This window comes from Sturnira hondurensis, unplaced genomic scaffold (genome assembly GCF_014824575.4).
Source record: "Sturnira hondurensis isolate 20B ecotype Veracruz unplaced genomic scaffold, ASM1482457v3 Scaffold0021795, whole genome shotgun sequence".
Lineage (NCBI taxonomy): Eukaryota > Metazoa > Chordata > Mammalia > Chiroptera > Phyllostomidae > Sturnira > Sturnira hondurensis.
This window is the reverse complement of record NW_028094426.1, coordinates 12,165,411-12,187,394: the sequence shown is the minus strand read 5'-3', so window position 1 is coordinate 12,187,394 and position 21,984 is coordinate 12,165,411. Positions and strand designations below refer to the sequence as shown.

Here is a 21,984-nt window from a genome sequence, read left to right as displayed (position 1 = left end):
ACATCTGCCCCCCACCCCCGACTCCCCACACCCCTACCCCTGAGTGCTTCTGGTAGAATGTAAAGAGGATTTAAGGTAAGGAGCAAGTGACCAAGGCAAGACAATTATTCCCAGAAGCAAATGTGGATATAAAAAATGTGAATTAGGGTCAGACAACATTTCTTCAAAACAGAATATTGATGAAGTTAAAACTTCTGCCTGGAATTAAGTTTAAATCTTCCTACTGTAGAGGTTTTTCATGGCAAAGGTATCAGAAACATACTCGGCTCTGCTTCCAAATCTTGTCTATGTCAAGTCCCGGATTCCCAGGCAGGCAGTTAGTCACAGTCCCCCTAGCCACGACCGATCCCTGGGTCTCCTGTTCACTTTGCAGAGGACTGCGGGAAGTGCTGCCAGACCCCAGCTGGTCAGGGTACACGAAGCTTTGTTGCAAGATTCCTGGACTCGGATCATTTCCTTTTTTCTAGTCCTGTTCTTACAACAACCTGCTCCATGACCTTAATTAAGTCACAGTCTTGCCCTTTCTTAACAAGGAGAACTGTACCCAGCCACAGAGGCACTCTCAGTTCCTCTGAGGGTGGAAAAAAGGGAGAACGTAAGGTCTTCACTGGGTTTCCAATCTAAATATTCCTTGCTATCTAAATCCAAACCCAGCAACCAAATGGAGTCTGATAAATTGTCAGATAAATGTCTTACTATCCAAACCCTCGCTACTCGCTAAATTCAAACTCAGGAACCAAAGATATTTGGATTATAGAAAATACTTATATATTTTAATACTATTTAATCAAAAAGCAACTAACATGTTAAGTCTTATTAGAAGGCAGGGAGGGCAGCCCCACTTTTACCCCTTTAATCAAGCCGTAAACAAGACCTTAAAACCTCATAAATATTTATGAATCCATAAAGCCATCTCCTTGAGTTACATTCTATTAGCGTTCAGTTCCCTTCCAGAAGGCATACGAAATATGCCCCCCAAAACTGCAGAAGTGTGGGGAGAGGGGGCCACCCCACATCATCCCCTGGATTATGTCCAACTCAAGCATAACCTGGACTCCCGTGTCTACTGCCCGTGCTCCGTGTAGGTGCCCCACTGTAGCCAGCTGGGATGGCAGAAAGTCGGTGATAACCAGGCCCCCTACAAGAGGCAGAAGTGTAGGTGTCCTCGCCTTCCCCCTCAGTGTCTGCACTGTTCACGCAGAAGCAGTCTGCTTACCAACGTTGCTGAGGTGACCTGACGGGAAGAGTGGGTGGTGGTGCCGTTACAGAAACCCCAAATTCCCTCGTGTGACAGATGAGGCCTCAGGATCTGCACCTACACACTTTCATTTCCAACCAGGATCGCCAGCTACACAAAACTTATGACTTCACACTGGCATGCTCTCCACTCATCCAGGAACACCCCCCGCCCCCGCCCACACACACACCACAGCATACAAGCCACACGCGAGCCCCGAGGCTGAGCAGCAGAGAAAGGAAGAACACTAGGCTCCTAAACCCAAGTTCATATCCTGGCTGCACCGTGTTCTGGTTGTCTGAGTTGGGCAAGTTATTTAAGCCCTCTGGTTCTTAGTCTCCTTATCTACAAACAGGGATAATGGTCATAGCTACCTCACTGACTGGCCGAAAGCATTAAATTAGTGAATACGTCTGAGTGCTTTGTGCTTGGCACGCAGTAAGCACTCTAACAGGCACCAGGAATGACTACTTCAATGCAGTGATCATACATTTAGGACGCAGACCTTCCTCCAACCTTTATCTACACCTAGTTGTTTTAACTTCACTGTGTTAGGATTCACCAGAGACACAAAGTGGTGAGGGGGGAGCGATCCTTCTAAGGTTACATTTCTCCAATGTGCTCCACAGCACGGTGCCCTGCAGGAAGTTGACTGACGAGATACTGGTCCAAAAAGTAAAAGAAATACGGCATATCACATGTCCCCAGGAGTGTCACAGCACGCATTAGCATATTAAAGGCTCCAAAAAGTATCTCCAAAGAAACTTGTTTAATTTCATTGAACTCAAATAGTTTCCAAAACTTATTTGATTATGGAATCTCCCCAACGCATCCCTCCTTCTCTAAATATATAAGAAAGTTCACGGAACTCACACATAGGAGACGCGACTATAGGGCCACTGCCCCTACTGAAAAGAGTCAATTAGAATCACTCTACCTGCAAGCACAATCCGCAGACACTCTCAAAAAGGGGTCAGCCAACACTGGCATATGCACGTGAGTATCACAGTTTGGGGTTCATAATTTTGTTTCTATTGTTGTTTTGTTCCCTTTCAGCCTCTCTAAGTGCATAGTACAGCTATCCTACCAAAGGAGTTCTTGTACAAATGTTAAAGCATCTCATCATTCTTTGCCTACCTTGCATCTACCTAACAATATAACTGTCAGGCACTATTTTGATTATTATTTAACTGTGATGAGTTTAAATTTTAACTTCTACTAACTTCTGTGCTCTGATGTTTCTCTGAAAAATTGTTCCATACTTTTTTTCTCCTGTGCTGGCTCTAAAACAGTTCATGGTATGGCCTCTCACTTACATTCAACAAAACAATATTCCAATAAGTGTTCTCAGAGAAAAGAGAAATAAGGCCATCCAAGGAAACTGCTTAAATTCCATTTTAAATGTGTAAGTAATCGTACTTACAAATAATGTAAGCAATGAGAATTACCAGACATTAACTGCATGACAAGAATTGCTCTAAGCACTTTACAAGTATTTATTCAATCCTTACAACTACCCTACGAGGTAGGTGCTGCTATTACCCCCATAGTGCAGAGGTTCAGAAAGACAGAGGGTACTAACTGGCAGGGCTGGGATATGACCCTGTGAAGCCTGGAGCCTATGAGCCTCGAGACTGTCCCCTCAACTGCTACATCACTTCTCCAGATACTATGGGCTCAACCCTCTCTAGGACACAGGTGGCAAACACAAGGCCCCTGGGCTGAATCCAGCCCTCCACCTTGTTTTATCTGGCTCAGCACCTTGTTTCTACCCACAGCAGCGCTGAGCTCACGCTTAACTGTGAAGGAGTAGTTACATTTAGACAGTCCTAAAATTACATTCGGCCCTTTGAAGGCAACGGCAAGGCTGATGTGGCCCCTGGTGAAAATGAGTCTGACACCCCTGCTCTCGGATGTGGGACTGCCCTGCTGATTCCCACGAAGTCCCCCCCTCACCAGTGGTGGTGACCTGTCAGGTCTCAGTACCAGGCTAAAAATGGCCATGGGCCTCTCCCAAACCTATGGAAGAGACTTGCGTCCCCAAAGCCATATGGTTCAAAAGCTTCAATGACAGAGAAAAAAGGGGGAGGGTGGTCTGACAGGACCCCAGATACAAGAGCCTCTTTAAATGCCCTTCACATGGATTACTTCAAACACAGTCACCAGTCTGTTCAAGATCGGTCTGCATGTTGGCAGTGAGGCTGAAGCTATGTCTTCACGGCTTTCAGGCCACCCTTAGAACCACTTTCAGGGGGGATATGGTTCTGCAACCACCACAAACTGAGAGTCAGCCTGCCCGAGCTGTTCCAGGTGCACCTCCATCATTAATTAGTACAGGGATCCAAAAGGCACTTTAACTTCAGTGGACCTCAAAAGTGAGTGTGGCTTCTAGAAAATTCTAAGACAGAGAACAGAAATAAATGAAAGAAGAAACCCATATTCAACCCCCAAACAAAACCCAAAAGGCAAATGAAACAGCAACAACCTTGTAAAACACATTATAAAACAGAAAGAAACCTTTTTCACAATTTTTTTCAATGAACTTCTAGCACAAACTGGAACAGCCTTAAAATATTCAGAAGATTTCACTGAACTCAAGAGCATTTACTTGATGTTCAGTCTGACTTAAAATGTCCCAAACCATACCTCCTAGTCGCCCACAGAAAACGCTATATCAGGGCCCCAGGCATATATATGTGAGTATCGTAAGGTTAGCTCAGTTGGTTCAAGTGTGTGGGATATACCAAGGCTGCAGGTAAATAGGAGAAGCAACCAATGAATGCCTAAATTAGCAGAAAAACACAATCAACCTCTCCTCCCCCACCCCTCAAAACAATTTAAACAATTTTTAAACCACTACCTCAGCCGAAGGGCACATTTTCCCTGATCTTTATCTATGACAATGTTCCACTCTGCTGACATCCTCTTTCACTGACAGTTTTTTCCATTCACTGACCTTTCATTCATTGTTGTCCTCCAGTGACCCCAGTTTCATTTCATTAATTAACAACAGATGAGACACTGCCTGATTTCCCCAAACCCTTGAAAACCTATCTGTGGTCTCATCAGCAACTCAGCTTTGAAATATGTCTAAAATGCTCCTCTCCTCTTACAAACTAAAACTAAAGAGGGGAAAAGCACAATTCACGTAAGTAAACTTTTCCTTACAAATGGCTGACCCGAAATAAAGAGGCAGCTTACCCCAACATCACAGCTCCAGACCGCCCCACACGCCCCACATTAGACTGTGCTAGAGAAGACACAATGTCAGTTCATCACCCGCCTTTGTTGAGTGTGAAAAGCGGCACGGAGAAACCAATAAGCGTCTTGAGAAAGTTTTAAAATATTTCTAAAAAGTTGCTCAAGGACTTTATTCACCATCCAATCTTGCCAAGTCTCTTCTTTCTATCCCTCAATTTGACACTGTTTATCATCTGGGAATGTAGAAAACAAAAAGACACAGAGTCCATACGTGCTCCCCTATACAAGATAGACCTGAATGTAGGAATGGCTGTAGCTGCTACTGCCCATTATGCCAGAAGGATCTGTTCTTAAGAGGAAGGCAGACTCTCGGGCAGACACCCCGGCCTGTAGAGAAATGGGGGTGGGGCCCTGGAAGACGAGGGAGATGCACACATGCATTTGGCTTCCACAGATTTGGCTGGACAGGCAGACAAACTGCAATGTTAAGCTCCATATTCCTATGTGTTGGTCTTCCACAAAACCAACCATTAGCATGTGTGTTTGCAAACAAAAACATATATGTTACTTCGGACAGAGAAAACATTTCATACAGCTTAAAAGGCTGAAAGTCATCATTTGCGTATCACTTTATTCTAACTCAGCCAAGGAAAGTCCTTCCCTTCAATGCACCTCCTCCCCAACCCCAAACACAGGCACCGTTTTCTGTAAAAGCCAATGTGAGCAGCATTCAGTTTTTAGAGGGAAAAAAATCTGCCAAGTAAAGTAAAATACACATCACAACTGTACTAAACAATTCCAATTAGTCACTCCTTTCCCTCTGACCCTTGCAATTAGTTATAAACCACAATGTTTCTTAAAATGAAAATTTACATAACAAACAAAAGTAGCACTTTACTACAGTTTCATGATGTCAAACATTGAAGTCTCAAATTCTAAAAATGGACCTCCATCCTTTTTGTGAAACTAGAGACAAATGTTGACTCCATTACTCTAGACGGTCCCTTGCAAGGAGAAGCAGAACTTCTCCACTTAAGCTTCAGTCCAACCAGGTCTGCAGAGCTGCCCAAAGGGGGACAAACGACAGGCAGCCCCCTACCACTTTGAGGATGGTTCCACGGCTCTACACAGAAATAGCACTGTATGTCACATAAAAGCTTAATTTCTACATATTAATTTACACATAATTTATAGTTTCATAATTTTTAAATATAGCTCTGTCATTTAATCCTTTTATAAGACAAAGACTCCCTTTTTGTGACATAAATATAACCTATTCATGTACTTATTCTAAAATGTATGTGGAGGATTTAAGTGGAAGTAAACCTGCATCTGCAGAGAGAAGTACAGTTCTTGTCTTATTGAAAATAAAAATCTGCTGCTTTACTACTGAGGCACAAAAGAAACAACCCAAATATTAAAAAATAAAATGCTGAAATGTGAATCTCACAATAAAGTGTTTTAATTGTCATTAAAAGCCATTATTTTCTGCTTTAGTCTGAAGTGACTAATTCAGGCAACTTTGTTCTCCTACCTACTTAAAAAGAGACTAAAACATGGTTACAATTCTTCTAGGGTCAAGGTACACATGCAGAGTTAAAACTGGTCATATAAAATGAAAACAAAAATTAAAAAAACGTAATTTTGCCCCCCACCCCCCAAAGAAAGCAAACAACAACATGTAACTGTAATATCCTAATGCCTACGGGTTGGTCTGGGTAAGCCACGCCACACAGACTTGACAGATCAGGTCCAGAAGGGTAGAGAGCATGGCCAGTTTTCCTTAATGACACTAGATCACCCCATCCATGTTCTATCCACTCAGTTCTCTGCTGAGCAGCACTGCATCAGAGAAAAGTCCCAAATGATACAGAGTGTTCCTTTTAACCTCTTACTCCATCCACTCCATCCACTCGAGAGTAAAGTAAACACACAAGCATTTCTGTGGAGACCCTCCAGGAAGTCTAATCAGTAGCTCTGTCTCCTAAATCATGTCCCATTGAATAACACCCCCCAAAAGTTCACTCTACATTACACAACTCTATCACCTGACACAGATGGGGAATTAGAAATTCTATCTAATCTAATTTTTGAATTAACAGTTTCACATACACCATAAATGAATTAAACTGTTCAAAAGTACTATCATAAAACAATCACTAAATGCTAAAACAATGCCACTTACAATTTCTTGTGATTTGCAATGTCTAGATGTTACATTATCAAGATATCTAGAACAATTATCTAGAACAACTGGCAAAGTCTAGCAGTGTCACTTAGTAAAGAGTGCTCAGAAAAATGGAGTGATATTTTTACTATTCTATTGATAATGCAAATTGGCAATACTATGCCCAGAAAATTCCTCCTCTTTAAACAGACACAAACCAGCCAGGCAGGACTCTTAATAAATTCCCTCAAACAAAGATTGGTCTGAAAAATGCAACCAAAATAACCAATCAAGAGATAGAAATACAGCCGGAATCTACCACTTGGCAGAATAAAATCATCAAGCAGGACAGCCAAGTTCACTGACTGTTCCTGTGGCGTCTTTAAACACATGAAGGCCCAGTGAAGAGTGTGCTGGGCCTTCCTGAGGAGGAATTAGCAGGCCTCACCTTGGAAGGGGGCAGTTATTAAGAAGATCACATTTGCTCATTTTCACCTGAAAAATAAATTTTTCCAAGTCTGCATTTTTGAGCTTCATGTCCCAAACTCCAATCTAACGTTAATTTTCGATCTCCTTTGGTCAATTTCATGCCAAAACTTAATTGACACTTTAAAATAAGCCCAAAGCCCTACCTCCCTCTCTTTCATTCCGCACCCCTGCGCAGGTCCGCCCCACTCTCCCGGGCTCTCCTGCCCGTCCCTGCCTTTCCAGTTTCCTGCCACCACCCTAGTCCTGGATCTTTGCCCCTCGCTCACAGACAAATTCAGGAACTGCTCTCTCTGAGCCACTTGTCCTTGTCCAGCGTGTTTCCACTCTGTGGCCAGATTAAGAACCCTAAAATAAAGTTTTGATGTATTTTCTGCTCCCAAATAGAATAAAACCCAAATTCTTAGACATTCAAGACCCTTCAAAATCTATTCCCAATCTGTGACCCAAGTGAATTTTCCCTTGCCTCTGGCAATTCAGTCCCTCTAATCTATTTAATATTCCTTTCCAAACCATAGGCAAGCACAAGGCACGCCCCTTCTACAGAACTATGTTCAATTTTTTTACTATGACCAATAAAATTATTTTTTTGTTAAAGCCTTCTGAACACCTACATACAATAACCACTGAAACAAGTTTCATGATACAATCTTCCCTTACTATGTGAGATGTTCTCTGATAGTTTCAATTCTATTCTGTTGCATTTAAAAAAAAAGAAAAGAAAATCATACCTGACCAGTCTATCTAGATATGGCCTTGCCAACTCAGAACTATAAAATTTATAGCAATCATCTGACAATCAGTGTTTACCACTGACCTGGGACCGTGAATTATCCTTGTGTGTGTTGTGACCTCTTATTTCTACAGCTAATACATTGTACTACAGTGCCCGGCACATAATTAACATTTAATATATGTTTATTGAATCTTTCCTTGTTACAATGAATAGCTGTGGATGGACATAAGTCTTGTACATTTTTGGTGTTCAAAGGGATTTCCCGAATCCACTCACAGCCGAAAGCTAAGCTGGCACAGGTGGGGGCCCAGACCTATTCCTAGACAACAACGGCCTAGAAAACTCTCCGGGTGAGAGGCGGCACAGGGCAAGAAAAACATTTTTCCACCCACATTCTCAGTGTGCTTCTGCCTTATCCCAGGACCATTACCTGAGTGGTGGAGGAGAGGAATTTCCTCTGACGCCCCCCAGTCTAGAGTCCAGTAATACCCCCATGGCTCAGGGAATCAGGAGCGCACCCCTGGACAGACTGGGGAGACCAATCACAACCACCCCAGATGAGGAGGGGGTGCTGCTGGCTGTGTCAGCAGCCGTCATCAAAGGGCACCACGGAATGAGATTATCAATCAGGAGAGAGCAATATGAGTCAAGAGGAAAAAGGAGTATGAGTCTGGTCTCTAGAGAATGACTCTTAAGAATCAAACTTGACTAACTTCTGAATTGTGCCTGAATCACCGCACACCTCATCTCTCAGGCCTTTCTGTGTGAAGCTCAAAGCTCTCTACCCTACCCTGCGGCAGGCCCTCCCAGAGGACCTCTCTGGTGTATTCCACTCCATCAACGGTCCTCCTCTCTGGCCGACGGCACCCTTCCCCAATGACCTCCCAGGGCAGTGAGGAAGCTGACAGATACCTGTTCATGGGATTCACATGAAAGTCCAAAGAGACATTTAATGAGCACCTACAGTGATCTGGACTCAGTGCTAGGTGATGGGGACCGTGGTGACCAAGACAGAGGCCCTCTCTGAAATTGACCATGTAGTGGCATACACGTTAACCAAATAATTAGATGAATAGTTAACTAATTATGGTGGGTGGCCAAAGGAGTGTGTACATGAGTGGAAACCAACTTTGCCTGGGAACTAGGGAAGGCTTGACATCCAGGTGAGTGGGGCAGAGGCCCAGACAGATTGACACTGCAGGCTTAGAGCCCCTGACAGAAGGCCTAAGGAGCTCGAATAACAAACAAAAACAAACTGAGGTCTTAAAGCAGTATTAGATGGAGTTTAGCAGGAGCCAGCCACTGCGGGGCCTTGTGAGTCAGTGAAGAATTTTTTAATTTATCCTAAGAGCACTGATGTACATTAAACTGGAGAGTGACATCATCAGCATCACATTAAAAATAAAAAATAAGCCCTGGCTGGTGTGGTTCAGTGGAATGAACGCAGGCTCATTGAAGGGTCACCAGTTCAAGTCCCAGTCTAGGGCACATGCCTGGGTTATGGGCCAGGTCCCCAGGTAGGGGGGTGTGAGAGGCAACCACACATTGATGTGTGTGTCTCTCTTTCTCTAGAAATAAATAAATAAAATCTAATATATATATATAAATACAAGTTTGGCTACAGTGTGAGTAATGGATTGAAAGGTAGCAAGACAGAAGATGTGAGAAGGCTACTGGAGCAATCTGAGGGAGGGATGATGTTGGCCAGACTTAGCTGGTAGCAGGAGAAGAGCAGAGGTCAGAAGAAAGAAACAGTGGTTGACAGGTGAGAGGCACTGCAGTCAAAACACCAATGGCCCACAGTGCCCACCACAACGAAGCAGAAATCTGTTCTTCTGGTTTAAAGGGCTTGCATAATTTTATTTGATTTCCTCTCAATTCCCATTTCTGCCCATCACAAAAAAATCCACTCTAGTCTCTTGCTGCCCCCTAAAATCCATGTTCATTCCTGACATTTTTAATCATACTTCTCCTCTCGGATTGCCCAACCCAAATCTCACTCTTCTTTCAAGGTTTGATTAAAATTTCACTGCTGCAATCAAACGTTCCCCAACTTCTGCAGACCACACTTAGGTGTCCCTTATCGCTACAGCAGGCAGTTTAGCATGGAATCACGTGCTTCTAGGTTGCATCTGCCAGCCTTTTGCTTTTCTAGTATCCCACCCCCCCGAAGCCCAGCCATCAAACACTGAGAGGCTGACTGAATGAAAAAGTCTGGACCTGGCATTTCTCCACAGCACACAGATGACACGACCGGGGCAAGGGAAGACTGATGTCACCATTGTCATCCAATGTGTTTTTGTTTGCCTTGTGCAAAATATCAGGATGAGGAACTGGGGAACTATCTTTAGTCTGCTCTGCAGACCATTTTTTACAAGGACACAGCCTCAGGCATTATGTCAGCCACTGGTAGTTGGGAAATGACACAAACTGTCTTACCACACACTGGCAAGTAGCAATTGGAGAAAAGATGATCCAATTTGAATAACCTCATGCAAACGGAAGCTTGGAGCAGAGCCAGTGAATACACAGCAACCAGCCGGCAAAACAGCACCTGTTTTTAGTCTGTTTTGAGTGGGTTTCAGTGACTGGGGCTCTTTAAACACTAGAACAGCCAATTCCTGAATAACTGTAGTACTTCTACTGAAATCCATTAACATTCACTTTCTTTTACCAAGAGGATCTGAAATGGAATGACTGAAGATCATCCCTTCTGTAGATGAAGGAACAGAAGAAATGCCACACTAGATAATGGAACTGATGATAACAATAGCACATATAGCAAAATCTATAACCAAGGAAAGCAGGCTTTATAGCACTTCCATTAGGAAGAACAGTAATTGATTCTATTAAACCAAAGCCACACATTTATTACACAGTACTACTGACTAAATCCAGATCCCCATTCAATTGAAAAACGTGCAAAGAGTCAAATACATGGTCATTCGCTCCTAGCTCTGACTACCCCAGCAAATCTAACTCAAAACAAAGAAATGTGCATTTGGCCCTGTGACTGCAGTGAACATTAATCTAGGACCACAGGTGTGTTCAGAGACTAAATGTTAGTCTATGTACAGTGAGTGATAAGGGATAAATTAAAGCCTTTATCACTGTACCCAACACTGTACCTAATGGCAAGTGCTTAAGAAATGGTACCTTCTATCCTTATTCAAAACTGTACTTCAGCATAAAACAGAGTACTCACTTTTATTCGGCAGCCCCCTCTGGCTAAAATAACCAGTGCTTTAACATTTGTAATGTACAAGATGTTTTTATACATTGCTCATTCCATAAAATGTGAAGTACGAATATGACAAAATTCGCAAAGGTTGAGAGAGGATCACCACAAAAGAGCCTTTCAGGATAAGCTTGGTCTGAAATGGGCACCCTTGACTCCCAGTCCGGCCTCCTGATGAAGCTCCAGAAGAGTCTGGAATTACTGCAGACATGGGCCTTGGGCACACAGTGAGGACAATGAGGGCTCAGGAGAGTCACTCAAGGGCTCTGTTATTTTCCTCATTCGTAAATGAAAGGGCTGAAGTCTGTGATTCATTTACGGGTTTTTTTGCTGTAGGGTTATCCTGTGCCAAGGCACAGGATAGAAATGAGTGCTGTAGATGGAGCAGATGACAGCTGGGGGGTTGGGGTGCGGCGGGTGGAGGGACAGAGCAAAAAGGAAAAAGGACTCCCAGACCCAGACAACAGTATGGTGGTTGCTGGGGGGAGAGGGGATAAGGGGGACTAAATGGTAATAGAAAAAAATACAATAAAGATTAAATCAAAAGAAAAAAAAAGAAATGAGTGCTGTAGAATTTTAAAAATTGTAAGAGTTGTGGGTCCCTTTTGTTTTTACTCAGAGCTACAACAGTAAGGAAAGAGAAAGAGAATACAACAAAATTTCAGCTGTAGGTTGATCTTTATTTTTACTAAATTAACCCATTTAATCACTTTTCTGTTAGCAAATTCAGTCATCTTTTATTTCTATTTCTTATTTTCAATCTGGCACCCTTAGAAATGTAATAGAGGCAAGTACAGTAAAACAATACATAATAAATAAGTAAAGACCAAGAAACAAAATGATTTTTCAGAGAACAAGTTTTTTGAAGGTTAACAAGACCAAAAGAGGTACCGGTACCAATGTTGGCAGCTATTGTGTTTTCTAACAATAATAGTTTCTTTTTTAAAAAAGACTATAGCCCTGGCTAGGTAGTTCAATTTGTTAGAGCATTGTCCTGATCCACCAAGGTTGCAAGTTCAGTACCTGGTCAGGGCACATACAAGAAGCAACCAATGTATACATCAATAAGTGGAACTACAAATTGAGGTTTCTCCTTCCCTCTCAAATCAATAAAAAATTTTGGAAGTTAAATGAATAAATGACCCTCACAATAGGATCCTCAGTTATAGTCATTTTTTTGTGAAACAAATGTTTATGTCACACCATTCTGTCATTCTACTGATTCAAATTCTCAAGTCTTATTTTTAAAATTTTATTTATTTATTTTTAAATATTTTATTTATTTATCTTTAGAGAGGAAGGGAAGGAGAGGGGGAGAGAAATATTAATGTATGGTTGCCTTTTGTGCGTCCCCTGCAGGGAACTGGCCTACATGGCATATGTAGGCCAACTGGCATGTGCCCTGACTGGGAATCGAACTGTGATGCTCTGATTCGCAGGCCCACGCTCAATCCACTGAGCTACACTAGCCAGGGCAAATTTTATTTATTTATTTTTAGAGAGAGGAGAAGGAAGGGAGAAAAAAAGGGAGAGAAAGATCAAAGGGTGGTTGCTTCTCATACACCCCTCCATTGGGGACCTGGCGTGCAACCCAGGCATGTGCCCTGACCAGGAATTGAACTGACGACCCTTTGGTTTGCAGGATGGCAGTCAGTCCACTGAGCCATACCAGCCAGGCATTAAGTCTTATTTTTAAAAGACAATTGTGAGAGAATATATGTCTGTAACTATATGTATGTGCTTATTTAATAACTGACTTTGAATTTTTTTTGAAAATGGAAAAATGGTTTTGCCATTACCTTTCCATCAATGATAATGGAAAACTTTCCAAAGACACAAGAATTCATTATTTTTGCTAACATAAGAATGTTATTAATAAATAAATCCTTTAATCCTCATGGGGTAAAACAATGCTATGGCTTGGTTTGGTTTAGTATTAGGAGACTTATGGCTAAATAGAATAATCAATTTACATGTTAATAGGTATATAAATTACTTATACTGCTCTCAATTCAATGGATTCAAGAACTTGTATTCTACTATGAGTGGAGCTAGGTTTCTAGAGCTGTTAGCTTATTAAAGTTCAGTATTTAAGGATCACCCTTGCCCTGGCTGGTGTGAGTTAGTGCATTGAGTGCTGGCCTGAGAACCAGAGGGTTGCTCGTTCAATCCCCACTCAGGGTATATGCCTGGGTTGTGGGCCAGCTCCCTAGGACAAGGCAACGACAAATTGATATTTCTCTCTCTTTCTCTAAAAACAAATAAATAAATTCTTTAAAAAAATAATTACCCAAATTAGCACAGTTTAATTGCAGGAGTATTTTTATTAAATCTTAAAATCATGTTTAAATCTACCTACAGATGGAAATATTTTCATATTACATTCTTCTCCCAAAACAGCTATATGCTTGCTCTGTCTGAACAAATATACTTTGGAAATTGTTTATTTCAAAACAATCTCATTTTGCTCCACTTTCAGATTAGTTTCACTGCTGTTTAATATGATCAGTTTTATATTTTTTTAATTTTAATTGTTGTTCAAGTACAGTTTTCTGCCTTTTACTCCCATCCCAGCCTATATTCTAAACAAATAAAATGAATCATATGAAATATAAATGGTATAAACTTACAGGTAAGGTAATTTATAAATCAAATATTTACTAAAAACTTAACAGGTGCTAGGCATTGTGCAGAATACAAAGATGAACAAGACACTGTCCTCAACTGAAGTAGCCAGCCCAGTGGGGGAGTTAAGCTAACAAATAAATAAGATAAATGACAATATAATGTTGAATAAAATTTTAAAAAATGAAAGGCTTAGGCTAGTATATGACTATCAAATTAATCATTCTGTTTAGAATATTGACTGGGCTCAGAAACAGGGAGAGCTGCTCAGGCAGGGATCAGGGTCTTGGCTGAGAAGGGTCACACGTGCAGTGTCTACACAGAGTTCACTGCAGAACCAGGTTCTAAGTTTCAAGATTAGAAGGCCTGGGAATCCAGTCTCACTGATAACCACCTATTAAAGGCTAGCCCCATCCCCAAAGTAGGACCTGGTCTATATTAATGAATTAAGCCCATTGCACTCCAGTACAACTTCCTAACCCAATCCTTCTACTCTCCAAGTAAGCCTTCATTTCTGTGCCCTTAGAACTATGTCCTATATATAGGTAAGTTTGGGTCTCCTCGTGTTTGAGGCAAAGCTCATTATGACACTCCCCCTACCAGTTACTTGGGGAGGTCCTCTTGCTCCTCTTCTCCAAAGCCACTATTCTCTGGGTCAGGGAGCCCTGAGAAACTGAATGGACTTCAGGCCCCAGTGAAGCTTTCCCATAGAAGCTTTCCCATCTAATGACCATAAAGACACCTGACATATCTGAGGCTCTCTTCTTGAATAATCTCAGGTGGCTGAAAGTCCTAAACTAATGGAGAAATTAACTTTAAGAAACCACTTCGTCTCTCTATTACCATATCCAAATGAGGCTGACAAGCTTCTCTAACTGCTGAAAACAATAGGGGTATTTTGTGGTGAAAACCATCTCCAGTGACCTTTTGGTTTCCTGTAGCACCAGTGAGAAGCTAGTGTGCTTTCCTACGATTACTCCCCAACCCTCACCAAGCAAATATTTAAGAAACACTTGTGGAGGTGTCCTTCTTTCTTATCCTCCTGGAACATCCTCCGATCAGCCAAAACTTGGTTTAAAAAAAAAACAAAAAAACCAGGAGCCAAGCGCTGACGGCTGTACCTTTCCAAGCATTCTCTTCCACTCACCCCACCTCCTGTCTACTCTGTGGAACAGACACAGTAATAAAGGGAACTGCCAATTGGCCATGACCTTTCGGGTCATTGGAGAGACTTTTAACCACCCAGAACCCTCTCTTAGGTGTAGTAAGAGATCTGGATTCTCAGAAACTCTCAGGGCACTTCAGTCCCCGTCCCGGAAGCCACCTCCTAAACAAAAGAAATGCAGGACTGTAGAGTGTGGATGATGATGTGGCGCCACCCAATACATTCACTGCAGTTCTTGCCTGGGCCACGCGTTCAGGCCTAGGAGACCTTCCCCGCAGGGTGTGAAGATGTCGGGGAGTTCTGACTTCGTGTGCTCTTCCATGTGTCCCTAGGGCTGACCTAGCTGATCAGACTGAGTGCTTTTTCTTCCTTGCCTAATAAATGCCCTGCTCAAAGCTACACATGACTGGTAAGAACCTTCCCAGGTAACAAAGGTGTGCTCTTTGGTAACAGGGAAAACGGGTGTATAAGTAACTTGAGCTAGAAATTCAGCACAAGCTCATTCCTCATGGAAGGTTCACCTGGCCAAAGGTCAAGTCAGAGACCCCCCATAAGGAAAACTGCCTCAAACAGGAGCAAGGTGGGATAATCACTTTGCTGGGCAGCACATCTCGGTGTACTGTCTTTGGAAAAAACTCTGGTCCCATTAACAGGATTCCAAGGCAAAGCTCCTCACTGTGGCTACAAGAAACACGAAATGAGTACCTAAACTCACCAACCTAGTTTGGTGGAACTCGACTAACAGTTGCCACATTTAACACAGTAGTGCTCCCAGTAAAAGAATGTGCTTATTAACAAAAGCCAAAACCTAGTACTATAATTCTCAGTTATAAAATTCTGAAAACCACATTCTGAGAAAAACTGGCTTCACTTAAGGATACTAATAGAGAGGTCAGGCAGAAAATCAGAGCCTAAATGAAAGGTGTAGCAATAGATGATCTGAAGGACAAAAGAAACTATCTTTGTTCTTTGGGAACTGAAGCAAAGGCTGATGAGAAAGACCTGGAGACATGCAAATCTTATCTATACACGCACGGAGTTTTAACAGTGTTCACACACCAGCAACTGATGAATCTTACTCTCTTAAAACTGAAATGTCTATACTTGTAACACCAAATTGCCAATAACATCCAGTTCACAACACTCTCCTTACAATGACAGTAAAGGTGTGAAAATGAAAGTATCAATATTTTGTTTCTCTTAGATCACATTTTTAAAAGCACTTTCTTGTCTATCACTGGTAGAATCTGCCAGACACAGCAGCTTTGTGTGAAAGGTTACTGTGCATTGTCAAACTGTATTCTCAGCTCTGTGAGCCGGTGTTTTAAGTGAAAGGGCTTCAGTAATGTTTGCGAAACAGGGGAAGCAAGGGATGAACATTCAGCTTTGGAACTCAATGAGGGAGAACTCCCACATGGCCTCCCTTTAGGGCAGATATGAAATATGTAGTCTTCCCATGTACTTTATAAAATCATCTGGTTGCTTAGCATTTACAAGAGACTTTCAGTTGTAAAAACAAAACAAATAAATGAGTTTAAAATACTCCCCTTAATTATCAAAAGATATAGTCTGCACATATTCTTTCCCTTCCTTACTGTTCACAATGTCTAAGAATCACGATCTGATTGCTGCAGTATGCTTGACCTAGAAATGTTGAATAAGAGGTTGACACTGGCAGGGAGTAACAGCTAGTACTAGAGCAGGAGACAAGAGGAAGAGCACCTGGTGTTCTTAGATCACAGGTGAACGGAAAATCCCTGGACAGAAGCATTTGGCTTTGAGCTATTAGCACAGGCACACAGATCTATGCATGTGGCACTTCTACCTAATAAACACCAAGTGAAGAGGCATTAGAAGTAGTTCAAAAATCCATTGGTCACTGTGGAAGGATGACAGTATTCAACAGAATAGTTTACAGCAATGAACAAATCACTGTACACAATAATCCCAAAGTTGTGATGATCTACTGAACTTCGAGCTCACTGTGAAATACTGCTTATTCACAGAGTTCAATGAGATTCCAAGCCATTTCATTGCTACCACAGCCTCACCTGCAAGCAGGTGAACGGAGTTGAAGCTCTTCTCCAGTTTACCCAGAAGTACAGTGAGAAAACAGTCTGAAGACAAAGAGGCCACATCCTGGGAGCTTTGATCGTAAACTACAACCTTCTGACTGCAATCAATGTCGACCTAAAATGCAAATGTGAGGCTATTAGGAAGAAAGTTGAGAAAAACAATCCCATAAACTACTGGTGCTGAAGCAAATTAAGTACTTCCTGTTTTCTATTAAAATAACATAAACTTACTGAATAAACCTAGCATATATATGGTTTTAAAATGCTTGAAAACAAATCAACTTTTAAAAGGCAACTTGATGCTACTTCTGAGTAGATGTGCTCCCAACAACCCAGCTTTAAGTGCTCAGTACTATAAAAGGCTAAAGCATAAAAACAACACAGTAAGCAAAATAAACCTAACAATCCTTGAAATAAATAAAGACATTTAAAACATGGTTTCTCTATAGCCATGAAGAAATCAGTTGTTTAACAAAATTAAAACATAAACTCATTTTTATTCCTGAAGAAAATAAATACGAGCCTTACCTATCACAAAGATGACATTTTGGTATCCTAGAAATACATCATTAAAGATAACATCCTTAAGTCTTAACCAATGTCACCTTACTTTCCCACAAATCAAAAGCACTTTCTAATATAATTATTTCTATTGTCTTTCCAAGGCAATTGAAAAGAATGATTTCCTTTCAATAAATTTATAGATTATACAAAACAATGTATTATTATCAATACATACAGTACTATACATTAATACATAATAACCAATAAAATAATAATATAATTGTTAACAATAACTTTATATAGTGTTTAAATTAATAAAACAATTTTAGCAAGCCATTAATGGAAAAATAACACCTAACCAAATTAAAACAAGTTGGCCTCTCTGTATGGTCTAGATGTAGTCTTAAAGGTGACAATATGGTTAATAATTCTTTTGAGGTATCATAAGGTACCAAAGTTTAAAAACCAAACTTCCTCGAATTATTTTCATTCTTTAAAAAGGAAGCTTCCTTTTAAATTATTCCCCATTCAGCATATTCATTTATCATAAAAAGGAAAATAGAAAGCACTTACCTTATGTTTAGCTGAATGCTGGATGAGTTCTGTAATTAACACTTTGTCCTGTTGCAACCTTCGCTTCATAAGCTTGGAGCAGTTGATATTAATGGCTTCCAAAATGTGGGATGTATTGTATTCCACAAATGGCCGGCTATCAATTAGCAGCACTTTTTCCGTTCCACTTTCCAGCAGAGCCACCAACCTCTCAGTAACAATTTGAGTCCCAACCATCTCATGGGCCATGACAACAATAAGTCCTCTTTTCCCACCTCCTTCTTTAATTTGCCACGATGATGTAATGGTGGTGTGCTCAAAGGCTCAGCCACTCCATTGTACTAGAAATGTATGAGGTCAGGCTGGTGGTGACTGGCAAAAGGAGAGTTAAACCCATTTCAGCAAGAGCCCTCCAAGTGAATGTCTCTTTCTCTTTCCCGTTGATGTGCTCTCGCAAAGGACTCCTTCCACAAAGCAGCCCCTCACAGTTGATTCATAAAGAGATGACTGGAATAACCATTCCACAACAAAAGATGCTTTGGGGCAGCCAGTGCATTACATCATTCTTTACCTTTGCTCCCCCGCTGCAACAGCTTGACACTGGACTGAAAAGCCTAGATGAAGAGAGAAAGACAGACAGAAAACAAAACATGGGGTCAAAAAAAGAAAGCGCGTCGGATTAGAGAGAGTGTATGATTCATAATATTTACTCCATTAATCTAATTCCATACTTGATGCACTGTTTCATTTGAACAAACAAACAAAAAGGAGAATTGGGTATGGCTTCAGAAAAGCATGCTAATGATAATTCAGTTTTACCTCAAAAATATAAAAACACAAAGAAGACAAAACAAGATATATTCATGAATTATAATCAGCATGGACCCAGAACTAAATGAGTTATAGCATGAAATTAAAAGAACTATATAAAGCTGCTTGAAGTGTTATTATTCCAAATGGGTCCCCTCCATTTTCTTTGCTTATTTCTTGCAAAAAACACAAAGAACAACAGCCTAGGGCCAGGGCATAAATCCCCTATTTTCAGAACAACAACAACAAAAAACCTTTTCTGATGGCTTGAGAATTACTGTAGTGGTCGGAGTGTGCTGTGCACACACACATACACTCCATGGCGCAAACAGCACACATCCCTTTAAAGTGACCTCAGGGAGGAGAAGAGAGGCAGAAAAGTGAGTAATATTCTTGTCATACCAACTGCTGAGCTAACTGATGGGCACCTGTGAGGTACCCAGCTCCACCCAAAATAGTTTCAGCTATAACCCTAGCCAGTTCCCCAAATGGCCGTGCCCCCCCAGAGTTCCCTGACTCTCTACCGACTCGCCCCTCAGTTTCTTGTGCCTCATTCTTAAGAGAATCATTGACTCCCTCCTTAGAAAAATCTCATACCTTAACCTAGGACTGACTCTGGGACTGCAACCTACACACAGAGAGCCCTTCAGACTAAACCCAGTGCTTCCTGTTCTTACCAAACTCCTATCATCAACCATTTCCTACTACTAGTTGGAGCTCTGTATCCATAGCTTGGACCTCACCCTGACCTTCAACATTCTCAAATTCCTATCTCCCCTGGTCCGTCTCTGCTTATGTGAAATTTTCTGCTACATAAAACTAAACATCCATGGGCACTCAACTTCTAAAGAATAACGTACTTGATGGCAGAGGTTTTGTATTACGGTTCCCACCTCCACAGTGTTTTGCACCTAAGACACTCAATTGACACTGTGATAAATATAATCTTCCTTGTTCCAAAAGCAGTTTAAAATACTGAATAAATATTTGATTAAGTGATTTCAGAGCAGAACTGTAGAGCCCCCAGACATCACTGATCCCCTGCTTCTTAAGTTCAGACTTAGAAATGAGAAAGTGAAGCACAGAGAAGAGGTAGCAGGACATAAAGAGAAGTGGCCTTGCATTTACATGTTATATAATGCTGGACAAATTACATAATATCTCCGAACCACAGTTTCCTCATCTGGAAAATGTAGATATATTGATGGCCTTGTTTCCTCACAAACTCTGTTTTGAATACAAAATTATCTAAGTTTTCTAACATGAGTAAGTGAAAAAGCAACTACACATTATACAGAGAAAAGCTGGAAAACAGTGAACAGAGCTGCCCTGCATCTAGAATCTAAAAGACACCACTGGGCAGATGAAAACAGAAGCCATTCCATCCTCCTACAGTCCAGCTTCCACCAAGCTGTGCCCCTTATACAGAGCCAGGCACACAGAGTGAGAAGGCGCCTGAGAAATCATCCCATCCACCTGGACCCGTCACAAACCAGCTCTAAAGAGACTACATTATCAGTCCATTTCTTGTCTTCATTACATTAACGTATTTATTTTTAGCTTAATGGCAATGAGGTATAAGTCATCTCTGCTTTTCAAATGAAGAAACTAGAGCACAGAATTCGTCCTAGCCAATCAACTAATACCCTTGCAAAGCACCTGCCAAGGCTACAGCACTGAATCAAGTCCTGACTGCTCAGTGACACAGTTCACAGCAATGCAAAGTCCTATACTCAGACTGTCTGATTCCCCAACCAGGGCTCCTCCTACTGGGTGACCCTGTTTTCCCTAAGTGCCCGTCCCATAATGAAACTGAACTGAGAAAGAATGACGTGACTTGTCCATGAGAGTGCCTGGGTGGCACAGAAAGTGGAAATCTGAGAACAGGAGCAAGCTGACTCCAACAATGGCACTGAGTCTCCGAGTCTGATTGGCTCCTGGCAATGATAAAATCCGGATGGGACAAAGCAGTTATCTGGGTTAGCAGATCAATGGACAAAGAGAGGGAGATGACAGCAAACATGCAAGAGTTGAATTAGAAGTTCTCATCTTTGCTTCCCTTTAGCCAAGTCTCATGAGCCCAAACCATGACACCAAAGACTGGCTAGGGCAAACCATCTCTTACTGGACAGAAAATGGTCAATCCTGCCCAGAGAAACGGAGTCAGTAGTTCCAGATACAGGAAGACCCTTTACTTGACCAAGCAAAGGCCTGGTAAAAGTGACCTTAATATGAAACTGTAATTGAAGCAAAGGAGTGGAAGTGAAATGAAGATCAAGTTACACCCCTCTACCTGTCCAGAGGCCAACCGGGGCCCCCCTATCACACCTTTAGGCCCAACATCCGACTTTTCCAAGCTCAATTCCGTGAGAGCACTTTAGCTGTTACCTCCTTTCAGAAGACCACTACTGCAAATAACCCTTTTCTATACACACAATACAGCTGTCTACTTCTCTAAAATAAAAAAGTCAACAAACTAGTATTTATCAAACTGAACACCAGTAACCTTAACCAAGGCCACTAAACAAATATTTGCAAAGTATCCCACTCCCAGAAATAAAGGTTTTGAAAGACTTTATCTATGAAGGTTTAGAGATAGGCTGAGACAACATGTTAGTATAACAAAACGACTATACAAGCCAGGGAACACAATGGGCAAATCCCTAAAGAAATGCCAATTTAGATACAGCCTGCATTTCAGCAAACAATTTATGTTTAATATTTTACAACATTTAATATTAACATGAGTTGTATAAGAACCTTCCCCTTTTAATATACAATTTTTAAAGGTTTTCTGTCATTTATTTCCCATGTTAAATTCCATTTGGTTACCTATAGAAATGTATCTATGACTTTATAATGGAAATCAGTAGAGTTTTATTTATTGAGATTCACTCTGCACCCAACTTTGTAAAGAATATCAATGAAGCCCTGGCTGGTGTGGCTCAGTGGATTCCAATCGTCGTCACCTGAAAGGCTGTGGGTGCAAGTCCCAGTCTGGGCACATGCCTGGGTTGCAGGTTCAGTCCCCAATTGGCGCACATGAGAGAGGCCACTGATCAATGTTCCTCTCTCATATCAATTATTTCTTTCCTCTCCCTCTCTCTCTCCTTCTCTTCCCTTCTCTCTAAAATCAATAAGCATGTTCCGGGGGGGGGGATAATTTTAAAAATAGACTATCAATGAAA

At 41.4% G+C, this 21,984-nt stretch overlaps 1 protein-coding gene across 1 annotated transcript in view; it reads right to left on the bottom strand.

Moving 5' to 3' along the window:
• The window catches only part of DUSP16 (dual specificity phosphatase 16), a 78,999-nt gene that overhangs the window by 20,168 nt on the left and 36,847 nt on the right, over positions 1-21,984 (bottom strand). Inside the window, exons 3-4 of the mRNA XM_037033999.1 lie at positions 18,008-18,600; positions 16,907-17,045 (exon numbers count right to left, since the gene is read on the bottom strand). Of these exons, the coding sequence (XP_036889894.1) occupies positions 16,907-17,045; positions 18,008-18,235 (367 nt within the window). The 5' untranslated portion in view covers positions 18,236-18,600. The remainder of the gene's footprint in view (positions 1-16,906; positions 17,046-18,007; positions 18,601-21,984) is intronic.